The 18,601-nt window shown below is 42.7% G+C and overlaps 1 protein-coding gene across 1 annotated transcript in view; it reads right to left on the bottom strand.

Moving 5' to 3' along the window:
• nxf1 (nuclear RNA export factor 1) overlaps window positions 1-16,771 on the bottom strand; it is a 29,406-nt gene extending 12,635 nt beyond the window's left edge. The window contains 10 exon segments of the mRNA NM_001173738.1: window positions 1,416-1,525; window positions 1,735-1,842; window positions 1,931-2,019; window positions 2,135-2,204; window positions 2,439-2,519; window positions 2,868-2,972; window positions 4,814-4,897; window positions 4,998-5,142; window positions 5,247-5,472; window positions 16,590-16,771. Of these exon segments, the coding sequence (NP_001167209.1) occupies window positions 1,416-1,525; window positions 1,735-1,842; window positions 1,931-2,019; window positions 2,135-2,204; window positions 2,439-2,519; window positions 2,868-2,972; window positions 4,814-4,897; window positions 4,998-5,142; window positions 5,247-5,472; window positions 16,590-16,623 (1,052 nt within the window). The 5' untranslated portion in view covers window positions 16,624-16,771.
• Window positions 16,772-18,601: the final 1,830 nt, after the last annotated feature.

Raw genomic sequence — 18,601 nt, 5'->3', positions numbered from 1 at the left:
CTCTCTCCCGCACCAACCCCAGGCTTGTAGCGCAAATCTTTGTTCTTTACTTCAATGTCTTCTTCGTTCAGCATATACTGTACGTATCAAAGTGCATACGTACGTAGGTATGATGTGGCCAGATGCACGACTGTGCCTGTCTTAGGTTGTCCCGGTATCAAAGGTGGGATCTTACCCGTCATTGGCTAACCAGCCCTCTTCACTGGCCACATTTCACGACCCGTATAGGGGAGGATGAGAGGATGTACCAACACCATGTTCCCATATGAATCTTTAATATATACACACACATTATATGCCATTTAGTAGATGCTTTTATCCAAAGCGACTTACAGGCTTGCATTCATACATTTTACGTATGGGTGGTCCCGGGAATCAAACCCACTACCCTGGCGTTACAAGCGTCATGCTCTACCACCTGAGCTACGAAGGATTCCTTTTCCACAATGCCATTTTAGTAATCCAAGCTCTTCCCAAAGTACGGGTCTCATTCTCAATGCTGTGGTCAGTATTATCCATGCCAAGTTATGTATGCTAGAGGTAGTGGCTCTTGAAATTGAAATGGTCAGGATTTTGTTAAAAAAATTAATACAGGGGTGTCTGTAGGGGGCACAGGGCCATCTTCACTGCAGAAAACAAATGGAGGAAAGATCAGCTGCTGAGTTTCAGAGGGAAAGCATGAGATCAGTTGAGACAGACAACAAAAAGAGAGTACCCAGACAGACAGTTAAACCTGCATCTAGAAGGGGGCATGGGTGTAGAAATAATTGAAATGATAGCCATTTTCCTCAACTAGAACCATCAAATCAAATGTTATTTGTCACATACACATGGTTAGCAGATGTTAATGCGAGTGTAGTGAAATGCTTGTGCGTGCGTTTGTTGGCTGGTTAATATTGATCTATATAGTATGAAGAGGTTCATGGTGTGATCATGTCAACATGGACACATATGGCATGCACCTAAAATAAAAACAATCATAAACATGGCTTTACATTTGAACTGAGGTGCTTCCCCACAAGCATCGAGTAGGCTATTTGTGTGATTTCAACATAGAACAATACATTCTTGTCCAAGAACAGATAATGTCAAGTCTGAACAACTTAATCACCACCTATGTTATTGTAGTCATGTGGGAGGGCTCAGTGAGACTCTCTGTTAGCATGGTGATCAACAAGTCACTCCAGTTCCTTCGAAGTTGAGCGTTGTGCTGCTATTCAGTAGTACCAGACCAAACATGTCCTTCCTGGCTCATATAATCCAGAAATAACATGTGATATCCCACAGAGTAGGGCTTTCCTGAATACATTCAAGTTATCCCCTGAAATACAGGGAATAGAATGAACTACCCCCCCACCCAACACACCGTCAACAGCCTACCATTACCCACCCAGCCATCCTGAGCACAGACTGACCTGATGTATGAAGCCTGGTCCTTGAAATAGTCGCAAAGGGGGTTCCTCTCCAGCCATAACTCCACCAGCTTAAGACCCTTGATCCTGTCCAGCTCGCGCTCTGTCTTTAACTGGAATGATGGCAGGAAAAGAACATCCAATAAAACAGGCAGGTGTTACTCACAAGAATGGACACAGAGAGAAAACTCCTAGTCCCAGTCAATTGACTAAATGAATTATGTGGATAACTGAAAAGTAAGAGGAGACTTTGTGCAGTCCCAGTAAAGGTCAGTGCTGGGGTTAGGTCCCGTTGAGCCACAACCAGACCCAGTCTCCTCACCTCGTTATGAGAAAGGTTGAGTGTCTTCAGGTTGGGAACCTTATTGACCAGCTCTGACAGGTCATCCAGCCTAAATAGCTTGTTGTTGCTAAGGTTCAGACACACAAGCTGTGGAAGGTAAGGAGAAGGGATAAGTGGAGAGCAAGGCATCCATATGCTTTCATTATTCAGCTACAAGGACCGACCACATCCATACCTCTGGAATATTCTCCTCAATTATCTTAATAACAGCACGCATGGAGTTCTTTCTGTTCAAAGTCACATCAATGTTCTGGGACACCAGGTCTGTGAAAATCAGGGAAGTATAGGAGTGTTGGACGGCACTACCAGAATACATGTCACATAACGCAAATACAACATTGAAAAACGTTTGACGCAACTAATTGCTCTTGCCGTGTACCTGGGTCTATCCGGATGTTGTTTAAGTCCAGGGCTTGTTGAGAGCCATCAAAACGTTTAGCCATGCATTGCTAATGAGGGAAAGACAGTTTTACGCATTTAGCCCATACACCTCTCTATACAGGAAACTAAATAATGAATGTTGCACTATTATCATTAGCGGGTACTTGAAAGAATAGGAGGCATTACTAAGTAGAGTTGAAGGAAAGAAAAAGTTATAATCTTGCTGATGGCTCTAATATCAATACAATAATGATATTAAAACAATCACTCCCCCTATTCGAGAGATGGTCTCCTTGTCTTACCTTCAGGTGCTCCAGATCAGCTGGCTTTAGTTCAGACTGGAGAAAGGAGGGTGGAGGACAGGGATTCATCAGTACAGTCACCTGGACAAGATGGAGGAGTGAATGGCATGTTTTTTAATGACTGTCCCCAGGGGGAAATGGTTATGTCCTTGAATTTCTATTGAAAGCCCTTTCCGAAGCCCTAATAATTAACCACAGCTTTACCGTGACCCCTTCTCAAGGTCCTATTTATTGATGGTCCCATCCTTATTGATTGCCATCATCAAACGATTAACTCTGACGCCAGCCTTGTTGCTTAATCGAAAACTTCTGCTGGCGTTATTAATGTGTTCATGTCTGGTGTCCAGTCTGCCAGAAATATCCCGCTTAACACCGATTGATAAAACCACCAGAGGTCGGTTTTGTGGAGAGGAAAAAAAAAAATAGTACCTTGTAGCCCTCTTTGTCTGTGATCTTCCGTGATACCTTAAACAAGGCATTCGCAGTCGTGGAATCCTCAATAAAGAACTCTGCTCGGTTTCCCTCCACGTGGTACTTTGGAAAACAGAGGTGAAAAAAAGAGAATGCCAATAAAATGAAGCTATTTCAGGGGACAGGGGAATAAAACTAAGTCTAGTGTTTCCCCTAGAATTTATTTGAGCAGTGGTGGCAGAGGTAAATAAAAATGTTTTTATATACTGCTCAAAAAAAACATAGGGAACACTAAAATAACACATCCTAGATCTGAATGAATGAAATAATCTTATTAAATACTTTTTTCTTTACATAGTTGAATGTGCTGACAACAAAATCACACAAAAATAATCAATGGAAATCCAATTTATCAACCCATGGAGGTCTGGATTTGGAGTCACACTCAAAATGAAAGTGGAAAACCACACTACAGGCTGATCCAACTTTGATGTAATGTCCTTAAAACAAGTCAAAATGAGGCTCAGTAGTGTGTGTGGCCTCCACGTGCCTGTATGACCTCCCTACAACGCCTGGGCATGCTCCTGATGAGGTGGCGGATGGTCTCCTGAGGGATCTCCTCCCAGACCTGGACTAAAGCATCCGCCAACTCCTGGACAGTCTGTGGTGCAACGTGGCGTTGGTGGATGGAGCGAGACATGATGTCCCAGATGTGCTCAATTGGATTCAGGTCTGGGGAACGGGCGGGCCAGTCCATAGCATCAATGCCTTCCTCTTGCAGGAACTGCTGACACACTCCAGCCACATGAGGTCTAGCATTGTCTTGCATTAGGAGGAACCCAGGGCCAACCGCACCAGCATGTGGTCTCACAAGGGGTCTGAGGATCTCATCTCGGTACCTAATGGCAGTCAGGCTACCTCTGGCGAGCACATTGTGGGCTGTTCGGCCCCCCAAAGAAATGCCACCCCACACCATGACTGACCCACCGCCAAACCAGTCATGCTGGAGGATGTTGCAGGCAGCAGAACGTTCTCCACGGCATCTCCAGACTCTGTCACGTCTGTCACGTGCTCAGTGTGAACCTGCTTTCATCTGTGAAGAGCACAGGGCGCCAGTGGCGAATTTGCCAATCTTGGTGTTCTCTGGCAAATGCCAAATGTCCTGCACAGTGTTGGGCTGTAAGCACAACCCCCACCTGTGGACGTCGGGCCCTCATACCACCCTCATGGAGTCTGTTTCTGACCGTTTGAGCAGACACATGCACATTTGTGGCCTGCTGGAGGTCATTTTGCAGGGCTCTGGCAGTGCTCCTCCTGCTCCTCCTTGCACAAAGGCGGAGGTAGCGGTCCTGCTGCTGGGTTGTTGCCCTCCTACGGCCTCCTCCACGTCTCCTGATGTACTGGCCTGTCTCCTGGTAGCGCCTCCATGCTCTGGACACTACGCTGACAGACACAGCAAACCTTCTTGCCACAGCTCGCATTGATGTGCCATCCTGGATGAGCTGCACTACCTGAGCCACTTGTGTGGGTTGTAGACTCCGTCTCATGCTACCACTAGAGTGAAAGCACCGCCAGCATTCAAAAGTGACCAAAACATCAGCCAGGAAGCATAGGAACTGAGAAGTGGTCTGTGGTCCCCACCTGCAGAACCACTCCTTTATTGGCGGTGTCTTGCTAATTGCCTATAATTTCCACCTGTTGTCTATTCCATTTGCACAACAGCATGTGAAATGTATTGTCAATCAGTGTTGCTTCCTAAGTGGACAGTTTGATTTCACAGAAGTATGATTGACTTGGAGTAACATTGTGTTGTTTAAGTGTTCCCTTTATTTTTTTGAGCAGTGTATATTTTTTTTAGTTGCAGTGGCGGCACAGCTGCTAAATGCATAAAGGGGAAACACTGCTCAGTCTATTTCTGGACTAGATTGACTAACAAAAAGAGCCCCTAGGCAGCGGTCACTTACATGTACTGGGGTGAAGGGCATGGAGCAGATATTCTGCAGTGCTGTTATCAGCCAGTCTTTGTCGTATTTCTTTCCATAGGGGACCTGCAAGAGTCACAATTTGGATTGTACTTAGTCAATGCTAATCAATGACAGTTTAGTAAATCTGTAAAGCTACCCTATTATTTTTACAACGTGGACTCACAGACATCTTGAACCAGTTCTTGCGGCCACCTCCACCTCCATCCCCTCCTTTGTTATTCCCACGACCCCTGTGACCTCCTCCACCACCTCTGCGGCCCCGGTCAAAGCGGTCGTCACCACGCCGATTTGGCCTTCCATAAGGGTTACTAACAGGGGAAAAAACATGAGCGGGGATAAAGGATAACTTCTAAGATCAAACCTAAAAACACATTCAGTGAAATACTCTCCGTCTTCAGCCTGACAAACTCACAATCTGTGTTGGGAGGATCCATCTTGGGAGTTGCTGTCCGTCATTGCCACATCTCCATCCTCATCGTCGAATCTCGCTCTGGGTCCCGGGCCACCGCCGCCTCTTTGGCTACCACGATGTCTTGGTCTTGGTCCTACTGGCCCCTGGTCACTATACATAGGGGCCCTGAAAGGCCCTCTGCCTTTACGGTTGCGAACCTTTTGTCCTCCAACTCGGTCATCGTGATCTGATGGACAAAGAGTCACTATAGTAAGCTTTGAGTTCACAGAAAACGGAATTTAACCAAGCTACAGCAATTATTAGCCTAGTAATGGCCCAGGTCTGTCATCATCGTTTGATATCATGCATGTTTGGCAGGAACGCTAGCTGGGCGATTCCACACCAGGAAGGCCCGAAAATATTTTTGGTATCTCGGATTGTTCTGCTTTTCTCACATATAAACTTCATTGGGAGGTAGGATGTTTGATATGCTTTATTAAGAAAATATAATGTCACAAATGTATTCAACATTACAAATACTAATATCTCAAAAGTACCTTTTGGATATTGCTTAATTTTAGACATATTGTTTAAAAAAGTGCTACACAGAATTTCTCCCCTATGTGGAAGCTAGGTGAATTGCAACAGCACTAGGCAGCATTCAAAACAAATCTCACCTCCCCACATCCCATTTCCCCGTAATATGGCAGAGACTCGCACTTGAGCATTTTACTTTCGGTTTTGGTCCACCAGCTTCAAAAACAATATTTTTTGTTATTGAAAATATATTTCACAGCAATTTAGATGGTACAATGATTGTTTTTTTCTCTCACATAAACTTAAATTGAGCGAACGGTGTAGAATTTTAGCAACCAGGAAATTACGGAGCGATTTCTATACTGAACAAAAATAGAAAAATGCCACATGCAACAATTAACGATTTTACAGAGTTCCAGTTCATATAAGGAAATCAGTCAATTGAAAAATGAATTAGGCCATAATCTATGGATTTCACATGACTGGCCAGGGGCGCAGCCATGGGTGGTCCTGGAAGGGCATAGGCCCACACACTGGGGAGCCAGGAATAGCCATTCAGAATGAGTTTTCCCCCACAAAAGGGCTTTATTATAGACAGAAATACTCCTCAGCTTCATCATATGTCCAGGTGGCTGGTCTCATACAATCCCGCAGGAGAAGAAGCCAGATGTGGAGGTCGTGGGCTGGCGGGGTTACACGTAGTCTACGGTTTTGTGGCCGGTTAGACGTACTGCCAAATTCTCTAAAACAACGTTGGAGACGGCTTATGGTAGAGAAATTAACATTCAATTCTCTGGCAACAGCTCTGTTGGACATTCCTGCAGTCAGCATGACAATGGCACGCTCCCTTAAAACTTGAGACATCGTGTTGTGTGACAATTTTAGAGTGCACAGGTGCACCTGTATAGTGATCATGCTGTTTAATCAGCTTCTTGATATGCCACACCTGTCAGGTGGATATTGGCAAAAGAGAAATGTTCACTAACAGGGATGTAAACAAATTTGTGCATTTTTGAGAAGCGTTTGTGTGTGTGGAAAATTTCTGGGATCTTTTATTTCAGCTCATGTAACATGGGACCAACACTTTACATGTTGCATTAATATTCTGGTTCAGTTAATATTGGCCGTTTGACCCGATTTCCACTAGATAACACAGCCACAAAGTAAAAACAGCTTTCCCGTTAACAGATACCACTCCGGCAGCGGAAATCAATTGGCAAATATCACAGCCAATCACAACACTGACGGGTAAGTAATACTATGAAACACTATCATTCCACCATTACTGCAGACATATTATGGACATTTCCTGAAATTACAATGCACATTTTTTGAAAACTCCTATGTGTAGCACCAATATACTCTTGCAGCGGGCTCGTTGGTACTTTTGAAGGGGGGGGGGGGGGGGGGGGGGGGGGTCTACTAAGCTACAGTATATGGAATTGTTTTAAGAAGGTCAAACCAAGGATAATTTTCCCATTTGATTTTGAATTTTAAGACCCCTTGAAGTATGATAAAGTATGATCACTTATCTGAGAAGGTACAAAAAAATCTGAAAATGTGTTCGAGGGTCGCCTCCACACCAAAGTTTTTTTGTAGCTTTGAAAATTGACCACCAGTGGGAACTTACAAAAAACGATCAATAACATAACATAAAACAATAACATAAAACATCTGATTAGCTTAGAATAAAAACGTATGGCCATAACAACCAGATTAATTGGTTAAAACATTAAACAGCAGAACATTTTGTTTTTTATTGTAATTCAAAGATGGAAGGGGGCGTAATGGGTATGTGGGCTTAAAGGGTACACTACCCTAATCTGCACAGTCGGTAATACACTCATGTCACCCAGCGACTGTTTTTTGTACATAAAAAAAATTCCCTTGCGCAAAACAAGAATTTGCCCCCATTCCTCCTGCTAATTGGGTAACTATTGCAACATTTTGGTTGTCTGAACGAGGGAAATGCTGTAAATTAAGAGGACTATATATTTAGAAAGATGAGACGTTGAGGTTTATAATACTGTTTTGATGTCATACAAGCAAGCCAAACACCTGCGAGTCCAAATGTGCACATCATATTTCCATTAGAGGTCGACCGATTAATCGGAATGGCCGATTAATTAGGGCCGATTTCAAGTTTTCATAACAATCGGAAATCTGTATTTTTGGACGCCGATTTGGCCGTTGAATTGTTTTTTTTAGACCTTTAACTAGGCAAGTCAGTTAAGAACACATTCTTATTTTCAATGACGGCCTAGGAACGGTGGGTTAACTGCCTTGTTCAGGGGCAGAACGACAGATTTTTACCTTGTCAGCTCAGGGATTCAATCTTGCAACCTTTCGGTTAACTAGTCCAACGCTCTAACCACCTGCTTTACGTTGCACTCCATGAGGAGCCTGCCTGTTACGCGAATGCAGTAAGAAGCCAAGATAAGTTGCTAGCTAGCATTAAACGTATCTTATAAAAAACAAATCAATCAATCATAATCACTAGTTAACTACACATGGTTGATGATATTACTAGTTTATCAAGCCTGTCCTGCGTTGCATATAATCGCTTAGGTACACGTTGCTCCAACCATAAACATCAATGCCTTTCTTAAAATCAATACACAGAAGTATATATTTTTAAACCTGCACATTTAGCTAAAAGAAATCCAGGTTAGCAGGCAATATTAACCAGGTGAAATTGTGTAATTTTGCGTTCATTGCACGCAGTCAGGGTATATGCAACAGTTTGGGCCGCCTCGCTCGTTGCGAACTATTTTGCCAGAATTTTACGTAATTATGACATAACATTGAAGGTTGTGCAATGTAACAGCAATAACGTTTTGTTTTCGAGATGAGTTTCCGGATTCGACCATATTAATGACCTAAGGCTCGTATTTCTGTGTGTTATTATGTTATAATGAAGTCTATGATTTGATAGAGCAGTCTGACAGAGCGATACTGAAAAAACACTTATTTTAACTTAATATAATACATCAATAAAATCAATTTAGCCGCAAATAAATAATGAAACATGTTCAATTTGGTTTCAATAATGCAAAAACAAAGTGTTGGAGAAGAAAGTAAAAGTGCAATTTGTGCCATGTAAAAAAGCTAATGTTTAAGTTCCTTGCCCAGAACATAAGAACATATGAAAGCTGGTGGTTCCTTTTAACATGAGTCTTCAATATTCCCAGGTAAGAAGTATTAGGTTGTATTTATTATAGGACTATTTCTCTCTATACCATTTGTATTTCATATACCTTTGACTATTGGATGTTCTTATAGGCACTATAGTATTGCCAGTGTAACAGTATAGCTTCCGTCCCTCTCCTCGCCCCTACCTGGGCTCGAACCAGGGACACATCGACAACAGCCACCCTCGAAGCATCGTTACCCATCGCTCCACAAAAGCCGCGGCCCTTGCAGAGCAAGGGGAACAACTACTTCAAGGTCTCAGAGCTAGTGACGTCACCGATTGAAACGTTATTAGTGCGCACCCCGCTAACTAGCTAGCCATTTCAGAACAGTTACACCACCCTAATCTCGGGAGTTGATAGGCTTGAAGTCATAAACAGATCAATGTTTGAAGCACAGCGAAGAGCTGCTGGCAAATGCACGAAAGTGCTGTTTGAATGAATGCTAACGAGCCTGCTGCTGCCTACCACGCTCAGTCAGACTGCTCTATCAAATCATAGACTTAATTATAACATACTAACACACATAAATACGAGCCTTAGGTCATTAACCTGTTAGGGCTAGGGGGCAGTATTGACACGGCCGGATAAAAAACGTACCCGATTTAATCTGGTTACTACTCCTGCCCAGTAACTAGAATATGCATATAATTGTTGGCTTTGGATAGAAAACACCCTAAAGTTTCTAAAACTGTTTGAATGGTGTCTGTGAGTATAACAGAACTCATATGGCAGGCCAAAACCTGAGAAGATTCCATGCAGGAAGTGGCCTGTCTGACAAGTTGTGTTTCATCTTGGCTCTTTTTATTGAAGACTGAGGATCTTTGCTATAACGTGACACTTCCTACGGCTCCCATAGGGTCTCAGAGCCCGGGAAAAAGCTGAACGATATCGAGGCAGCCTCTGGCTGAAACACTTTATCGCGTTTGGCAAGTGGCCGATCAGAGTACTATGGGCTTAGGCGCGTGCCCGAGTCGACCCCATGCTTTATTTTCTTTCGTCTCTTTACCTAAACGCAGATTCCCGGTCGGAATATTATCGCTTTTTTATGAGAAAAATGGCATAAAAATTGATTTTAAACAGCGGTTGACATGCTTCGAAGTACGGTAATGGAATATTTAGACATTTTTTGTCACGAATTGCGCCATGCTCGTCACCCTTATTTACCCTTTCGGATAGTGTCTTGAACGCACGAACAAAACGCCGCTATTTGGATATAAGTATGGATTATTTTGAACCAAACCAACATTTGTTATTGAAGTAGAAGTCCTGGGAGTGCATTCTGACGAAGACAGCAAAGGTAATAACATTTTTCTTATAGTAAATCTGTCTTTGGTGAGTGCTAAACTTGCTGGGTGTCTAAATAGCTAGCCCTGTGATGCCGGGCTATCTACTGAGAATATTGCAAAATGTGCTTTCACCAAAAAGCTATTTTAAAATCGGACATATCGAGTGCATAGAGGAGTTCTGTATCTATAATTCTTAAAATAATTGTTATGCTTTTTGTGAACGTTTATCGTGAGTAATTTAGTAAATTCACCGGTAGTGTTCGGTGGGAATGCTAGTCACATGCTAGTCACATGCTAATGTAAAAAGCTGGTTTTTGATATAAATATGAACTTGATTGAACAAAACATGCATGTATTGTGTAACATAATGTCCTAGGGTTGTCATCTGATGAAGATCATCAAAGGTGCTACATTCAGCTGTGGTTTGGGTTTATATGACATTATATGCTAGCTTGAAAAATGGGTGTGATTATTTCTGGCTGGGTACTCTGCTGACATAATCTAATGTTTTGCTTTCGTTGTAAAGCCTTTTTGAAATCGGACAGTGTGGTTAGATTAACGAGAGTCTTGTCTTTAAATAGCTGTAAAATAGTCATATGTTTGAGAAATTGAAGTAATAGGATTTTTAAGGTTTTGAAAATCGCGCCACAGGCTTCAAGTGGCTGTTACGTAGGTGGGACGAATTCGTCCCGCCTAGCCCATAGAGGTTAAAATGGTGTAAAATAGTCATATGTTTGAAAAATTGAAGTTTTTACATTTTTGAGGAATGTGAATAACGCGTCACGGGATTACACTGGCTGTTGAGTAGGCGTCCCACCTAGCCCATAGAGGTTAATATGGTCAAATCCGGAAACTATCATTTCGAAAATAAAACGTTGATTCTTTCAGTGAAATACGGAACCGTTCCGTATTTTATCTAAAGGGTGGCATCCCTAAGTCTAAATATTGCTGTTACTTTGTTCAACCTTCAATGTTATGTCATAATTAAGTACAATTCTGGCAAATTAATTACGGTCTTTGTTAGGAAGAAATGGTCTTCACATAGTTCGCAATGAGCCAGGCGGCCCAAACTGCTGCATATACCCTGACTCTGCTTGCACGGAACGCAAGAGAAGTGACACAATTTCCTTAGTTAAAAGAAATTAATGTTAGCAAGTAATATTAACTAAATATGCAGGTTTAAAAATACACTAAAAAAAATAAAGGGAACACTTAAACAACACAATGTAACTCCAAGTCAATCACACTTCTGTGAAATCAATCTGTCCACTTAGGAAGCAACACTGATTGGCAATACATTTCACATGCTGTTGTGCAAATGGAATAGACAACAGGTGGAAATTATAGGCAATTAGCAAGACACCCCCAATAAAGGAGTGGTTCTGCAGGTGGTGACCACAGACCACTTCTCAGTTCCTATGCTTCCTGGCTGATGTTTTGGTCACTTTTGAATGCTGGCGGTGCTTTCACTCTAGTGGTAGCATGAGACGGAGTCTACAACCCACACAAGTGGCTCAGGTAGTGCAGCTCATCCAGGATGGCACATCAATGCGAGCTGTGGCAAGAAGGTTTGCTGTGTCTGTCAGCGTAGTGTCCAGAGCATGGAGGCGCTACCAGGAGACAGGCCAGTACATCTGGAGACGTGGAGGAGGCCGTAGGAGGGCAACAACCCAGCAGCAGGACCGCTACCTCCGCCTTTGTGCAAGGAGGAGCAGGAGGAGCACTGCCAGAGCCCTGCAAAATGACCTCCAGCAGGCCACAAATGTGCATGTGTCTGCTCAAACGGTCAGAAACAGACTCCATGAGGGTGGTATGAGGGCCCGACGTCCACAGGTGGGGGTTGTGCTTACAGCCCAACACCGTGCAGGACGTTTGGCATTTGCCAGAGAACACCAAGATTGGCAAATTCGCCACTGGCGCCCTGTGCTCTTCACAGATGAAAGCAGGTTCACACTGAGCACGTGACAGACGTGACAGAGTCTGGAGACGCCGTGGAGAACGTTCTGCTGCCTGCAACATCCTCCAGCATGACCGGTTTGGCGGTGGGTCAGTCATGGTGTGGGGTGGCATTTCTTTGGGGGGCCACACAGCCCTCCATGTGCTCGCCAGAGGTAGCCTGACTGCCATTAGGTACCGAGATGAGATCCTCAGACCCCTTGTGAGACCACATGCTGGTGCGGTTGGCCCTGGGTTCCTCCTAATGCAAGACAATGCTAGACCTCATGTGGCTGGAGTGTGTCAGCAGTTCCTGCAAGAGGAAGGCATTGATGCTATGGACTTCCCCAGACCTGAATCCAATTGAGCACATCTGGGACATCATGTCTCGCTCCATCCACCAACACCACGTTGCACCACAGACTGTCCAGGAGTTGGCGGATGCTTTAGTCCAGGTCTGGGAGGAGATCCCTCAGGAGACCATCCACCACCTCATCAGGAGCATGCCCAGGCGTTGTAGGGAGGTCATACAGGCACGTGGAGGCCACACACACTACTGAGCCTCATTTTGACTTGTTTTAAGGACATTACATCAAAGTTGGATCAGCCTGTAGTGTGGTTTTCCACTTAAATTTTGAGTGTGACTCCAAATCCAGACCTCCATGGGTTGATAAATTGGATTTCCATTGATTATTTTTGTGTGATTTTGTTGTCAGCACATTCAACTATGTAAGAAAAAAGTATTTAATAAGATTATTTCTTTCATTCAGATCTAGGATGTGTTGTTTAAGTGTTCCCTTTATTTTTTTGAGCAGTATATATATATACACACCTGTGTATTGATTTTAAAGAAAGGCATTGATATTTATGGTTAGGTACACATTGGTGCAACGACAGTGATTTTTTCGCAAATGCGCTTGTTAAATCATCACCCGTTTGGCAAAGTAGGCTGTGATTCGATGAGAAATTAACAGCCACCGCATCAATTACATGCAACGCAGGACAAGCTAGATAACTACACATGGTTGATGATATTACTAGTTTAACTAGTGATTATATTAAGATTGATTGTTTTTTTATAAGATAAGTTTAATGCTAGCTAGCAACTTATTTTGGCTTGTTGCTGCACTCGCGTAACGCAGTCTCCTCGTGGAGTGCAATGTAATCGGCCATGATCGGGGTCCAAAAATACCGATTACCAATTATTATGAAAACTTGAAATCGGCCCTAATTAATCGGCAATTACGATTAATCGGTCGACCTCTAATTAGGACATCTACTTTGTGCATGACACAAGTAATTTTTCCAACAATTGTTTACAGACATTTCACTTATAATTCACTGTATCACAATTCCAGTGGGTCAGAAGTTTACATTCACTAAGTTGACTGTGCCTTTAAACAGCTTGGAAAATTCCAGAAAATTATGTCATGGCTTTAGAAGCTTCTGGTAGGCTAATTGACATCATTTGTGTCAATTGGAGGTGTACCTGTGGATGTATTTCAAGGCCTTCCTTCAAACTCAGTGCCTCTTCGCTTGACATCATGGGAAAATCAAAAGAAATCAGCCAAGCCCTCCGAAAAAAAATTGTAGACCTCCACAAGTCTGGTTCATCCTTGGGATCAATTTCCAAATGCCTGAAGGTACCATGTTCATCTGTACAAACAACAGTACGCAAGTATAAACACCATGGGATCACGCCGCCGTCATACCGCTCAGGAAGGAGACGCGTTCTGTCTCCTAGAGATGAACGCACTTTGGTTCGAAAAGTGCAAATCAATCCCAGAACAACAGCAAAGGACCTTGTGAAGATGCTGGAGGAAACAGGTACAAAAGTATCTATATCCACAGTAAAACAAGTCCTACATCGACATAACCTGAAAGGCTGCTCAGCAAGGAAGAAGCCACTGATCCAAAACCGCCATAAAAAAGCCAGACTACGGTTTGCAACTGCACATGGGGACAAAGATCGTACTTTTTTGGAGAAATGTCCTCTGGTCTGATGGAACAAAAATAAAACTGTTTGGCCATAATGATCATCGTTATGTTTAGAGGATCAAGTGGGAGGCTTGCAAGCCAAATAACATCACCCCAACCGTGAAGCACGGGGGTGGCAGCATCATGTTGTGGGGGTGCTTTGCTGCAGGAGGGCGTGGTGCACTTCACAAAATAGATGGCTCATGAGGAAGCAAAATTATGTGGATTTACTGAAGCAACGTCTCAAGACATCAGTCAGGAAGTTAAAGCTTGGTCGCAAATGGGTCTTCCAAATTGACAATGATCCCAAGCATACTTCCAAAGTTGTGGCAAAATGGCTTAAGGACAACAAAGTCAAGGTATTGGAGTGGCCATCAAAGCCCTGACCTCAATCCTATAGAAAATTTGTGGGCAGAACTGAAAAAGTGTGTGAGAGCAAGGAGGCCTAGAAACCTGACTCAGTTACACCAGCTAAGTCAGGAGGAATGGGCCAAAATTCACCCAATTTATAGTGGGAAGCTTGTGGAAAGCTACCCGAAATGTTTGACCCAAGTTCAACAATTTAAAGGCAATGCTACCAAATACTAATTGAGTGTATGTACACTTCTGACCCACTGGGAATGCGATGAAAGAAATAAGCTGAAATAAATCACTCTTTACTATTATTCTGACATTTCACATTCTTAAAATAAAGTGGTGATCCTAATTGACCTAAGACAGGGAATTTTTAATAGGATTAAATGTCAGGAATTGTGAAAAACTGAGATTAAATGTATTTGGCTAAGGTGTATGTAAACTTCCGACTTCAACTGTAGCTAACCATTGTGCCAATAGAACAAGCTTTCAAATGAATAAGCTTTCACAACACCAAGATTGCGATTTATAACAGACCGTTTTTGGATTGCGCAAACTGTAATTGTGTGTGGGGGGGGGGGGGGGGGGGGGGGGGGGGAGGCACCAGTTAGTACTCTCACTCAAACCCTTGTCACTTTGTCTTTTCTTGCAACTACCCCACATTTTCCAGGAATATTCTTATGTTACTGAATGTATCCAGAATATTTTCAGATTTATCTATCAACAAATGTGGCAAAAAGTACAGTAACTGTGACACATAAAATCAACAGTGAATGTCTGGATTCAGTCGTGTCAGGTGAACTGTTGTGTCCTCACCTTTGGTCTAATAATTTTCGAATCATCTCCAAACTGTTCCCTTTCAATTGGTTATTCATTTCATATTTCTTCTGTAAGAAACATTTCAATTTAAGTCCTATCCATATAGGCCAATTCCCATGTGTGTAAAGGGTTAATAAAACAATTTTCCACCACCACTTTCAGACAATTCCTGGATGTTGCGCACTGCGTTAAGCCAATTAGGTTGCAGCAGTCTGTTATTTACTCCTGGCTGAACATAGTATGCAATATCAGGAAGTACTGTATCATTAGCCCCTCTCATGGTGGTGGGAAAATTGTGTTTTATTAAAGGGGCAATCTGCAGTTGCTTCATCCATTTTGGGACTTCTGAATTAATTAAATGTAAATCTTGAAAAATATGACATACATGCTCCATTGGGGCGGCAGTGGTTGGCCTAGTGGTTAGAGCGTTTGACGAGTAACCAAAATGTGCAAGCTCGAATCCCCGAGCTGACAAGGTAAAAATCTGTCGTTCTGCCCCTGAACAAGGTAGTTAACCCACTGTTCCTAGGCCGTCATTGAAAATAAGAATGTGTTATTAACCGACTTGCCTAGTTAAATAAAAGGTAAAATACATTGTAAAAAATAGCTTAGTTCAACTGTCCTACCCCATCACAATAAAACATAAGCTTGTGTCACTCTACTGTAAACACATTCAATGTAAACAAACACTATATCGCCTCAAAACATGGTTAAAACCGTCAATTTGATATCACGCTTGATCATTCCTTGTCTATGAATTTGAGAGTGGTTACATTTCTCCAGCCCTATCCCTCAGGTCTTAATTAATTTATTTCTGGGCCTTCGTGGCGTGGAATCGCCCAATTCTCGCTGTACTACGCAGGCACGTTTTCAGCCAAATTTCAATGTTGTGATGTAGCTAGAGCGCTAGTTATGAAATTACTCAACGTTGATGTTACTACAGTAACTAGTTACCTACGTCTATAACACAAGAGGGGATGTTAGCCAACTAGATGTGTTGTCATAGAAAAATATACCCGCACACGCACCATGGTCCAGAGTAAAACAATGCGCTAACGTTAGCTTCTAAAGTTTAACCACAGCTAGCTAATTACTTTATATTGCTGACAAGTTAAATCATTTATAGGTAGTGTCAACTCCTAGTTATCCAATTCAGAACACATGTCGTATTACGAAAGAAAAATAGCTGGCAAGGAAGAACGTTGTTTATAGGCAGCTAGTTAGCTACGTTTGTTAACGATAGCTAGCTAACATCAACGTACCGTTGCAGTAACGTGAATCGTCGGCTGTTGACATAGTCAGGAACCGAACACCCACTTAACTCCAATAATAGTGGGTATTGTTAGTTCTATATGTACAGCAAATGGGCGTTTAACGTCCGTGAATAGTTAGCAAAGATATTCGCTTTGTTCGTAACATGCAATGTAGCTTTACGGCCCCGCCGTCTGAGCATGTGCAATGGCTTCGAACTGGCTTTGCTCACGACCCTCTGGTAATGACCTCATGGACACTTTTTTCTCAAACGTGAAAAAACAGTTCTCACACATTTTCATGATATATTTCTTAAATGTATGTATTATTTGTTTGTGTGTGGTCCTCTAATGTTGGATCTCACAGTGTGAAGTAAAAAATAAATTTGTTCCACAGTAGGCCAACAAATCAACCTGAAATAAAGCATCCCAGAGTATGAATGCTGACCTAGGATCAGTTTGGCATTTTAGAATATAGTGAATTGACAAGGGGTACCTGGTCCTAGATCAGCACCCCTACTCTGAGACGCTTTGTAAGTACGGACCCTGGTCCCAGATCTGTTTGTGCTCTTGACAACTCCATCGTTCATCGTAAAGCCAAATATTTTTTGAAAAGAGTAGTCAACAGTTTTACATTATGACCAATCGATAGGTTACATCAAATCAAATGTTATTGGTCACATACACATGGTTAGCAGATGTTAATGTGAGTGTAGCGAAATGCTTGTGCTTCTAGTTCCGACAGTGCAGTAATATCTAACAAGTAATCTAACAATTACACAACAACTACCTAATACACACAAATCTAAATAAGAATATGTACATATAAATATATGGATGAGCAATGACCGAGCGGCATAGGGAAGATGCAATAGATGGTATAAAATACAGTATATACATACGAGATGAGTAATGTAAGATATGTAAACATTATTAAAGTGGCATTATTTAAAGTGACTAGTGATCCATTTATTAAAGTGACCAATGATTTGAGTCTGTATGTAGGCAGATGCCTCTCTGAGTTGGTGATGGCTGTATAACAGTCTGATGGCCTTGAGATAGAAGCTGTTTTTCAGTCTTTCGGGTCCCAGCTTTGATGCACCTGTACTGACCTCGCCTTCTGGATGGTAGCGGGGTGAACAGGCAGTAGCTCAGGTGGCTGTTGTCCTTGATGATCTTTTTGGCCTTCCTGTGACATCAGGTGCTGTAGGTGTCCTGGAGGGCAGGTAGTTTGCCCCCGGTGATGCGTTGTGCAGACCGCACCACCCTCTGGAGAGCCTTGCGGTTGAGGGCCGTGATACAGCCCAACAGGATGTTCTCAATTGTGCATCTGTAAACGTTTGTGAGGGTTTTAGGTGACAAGCCAAATTTATTCAGCCTCCTGAGGTTGAAGAAGCGCTGTTGCGCTGTCTGTGTGGGTGGACCATTTCAGTTTGTCCGTGATGTGTACGCCGAGAAACAAAACTTTACACATGAAATATACTTAACAAAAATATAAACGCAACATGCAACAATTTAAAAGATTTTACTGCGTTACAGTTCATATGAGGAAATCAGTCAATTGAAATAAATTCATTGGGCCCATATGACTGGGAATACAGATATGCATCTGTTGGTCAAAGATACCTTACCAAAAATGTGCCTCAAGATCTGGTCACATTATTTCTGTGCATTCAAATTGCCATCAATAAAATGCAATTGTTTTTGTTGTCCGCAGCATATGCCTGCCCATACCATAACCCCATCACTACCATGGAGCGCTCTGTTCACAACGTTGACATCAGCAAAACGCTCCCCCACACGACGCAATACATGTGGTCTGCGGTTGTGAGGCCAGTTAGACATACTGCCAAATTCTCTAAAACGACATTGGAGGCGGCTCAGGGTAGAGAAATTAACATTAAATTATCTGGCAATATCTCTGGTGGACATTCCTGCAGTCAGCATGCCAATTGCACGCTCCCTAAAAACTTGAAACATCTGTGGCATTGTGTTGTGTGACAAAACTGCACATTTTAGGGTGG

Source organism: Salmo salar, chromosome 11 (genome assembly GCF_965601325.2).
Source record: "Salmo salar chromosome 11, fSalSal1, whole genome shotgun sequence".
NCBI lineage: Eukaryota > Metazoa > Chordata > Actinopteri > Salmoniformes > Salmonidae > Salmo > Salmo salar.
The sequence above is the reverse complement of the archived record's forward strand: the minus strand, read 5'-3'. Positions and strand labels throughout refer to the sequence as shown.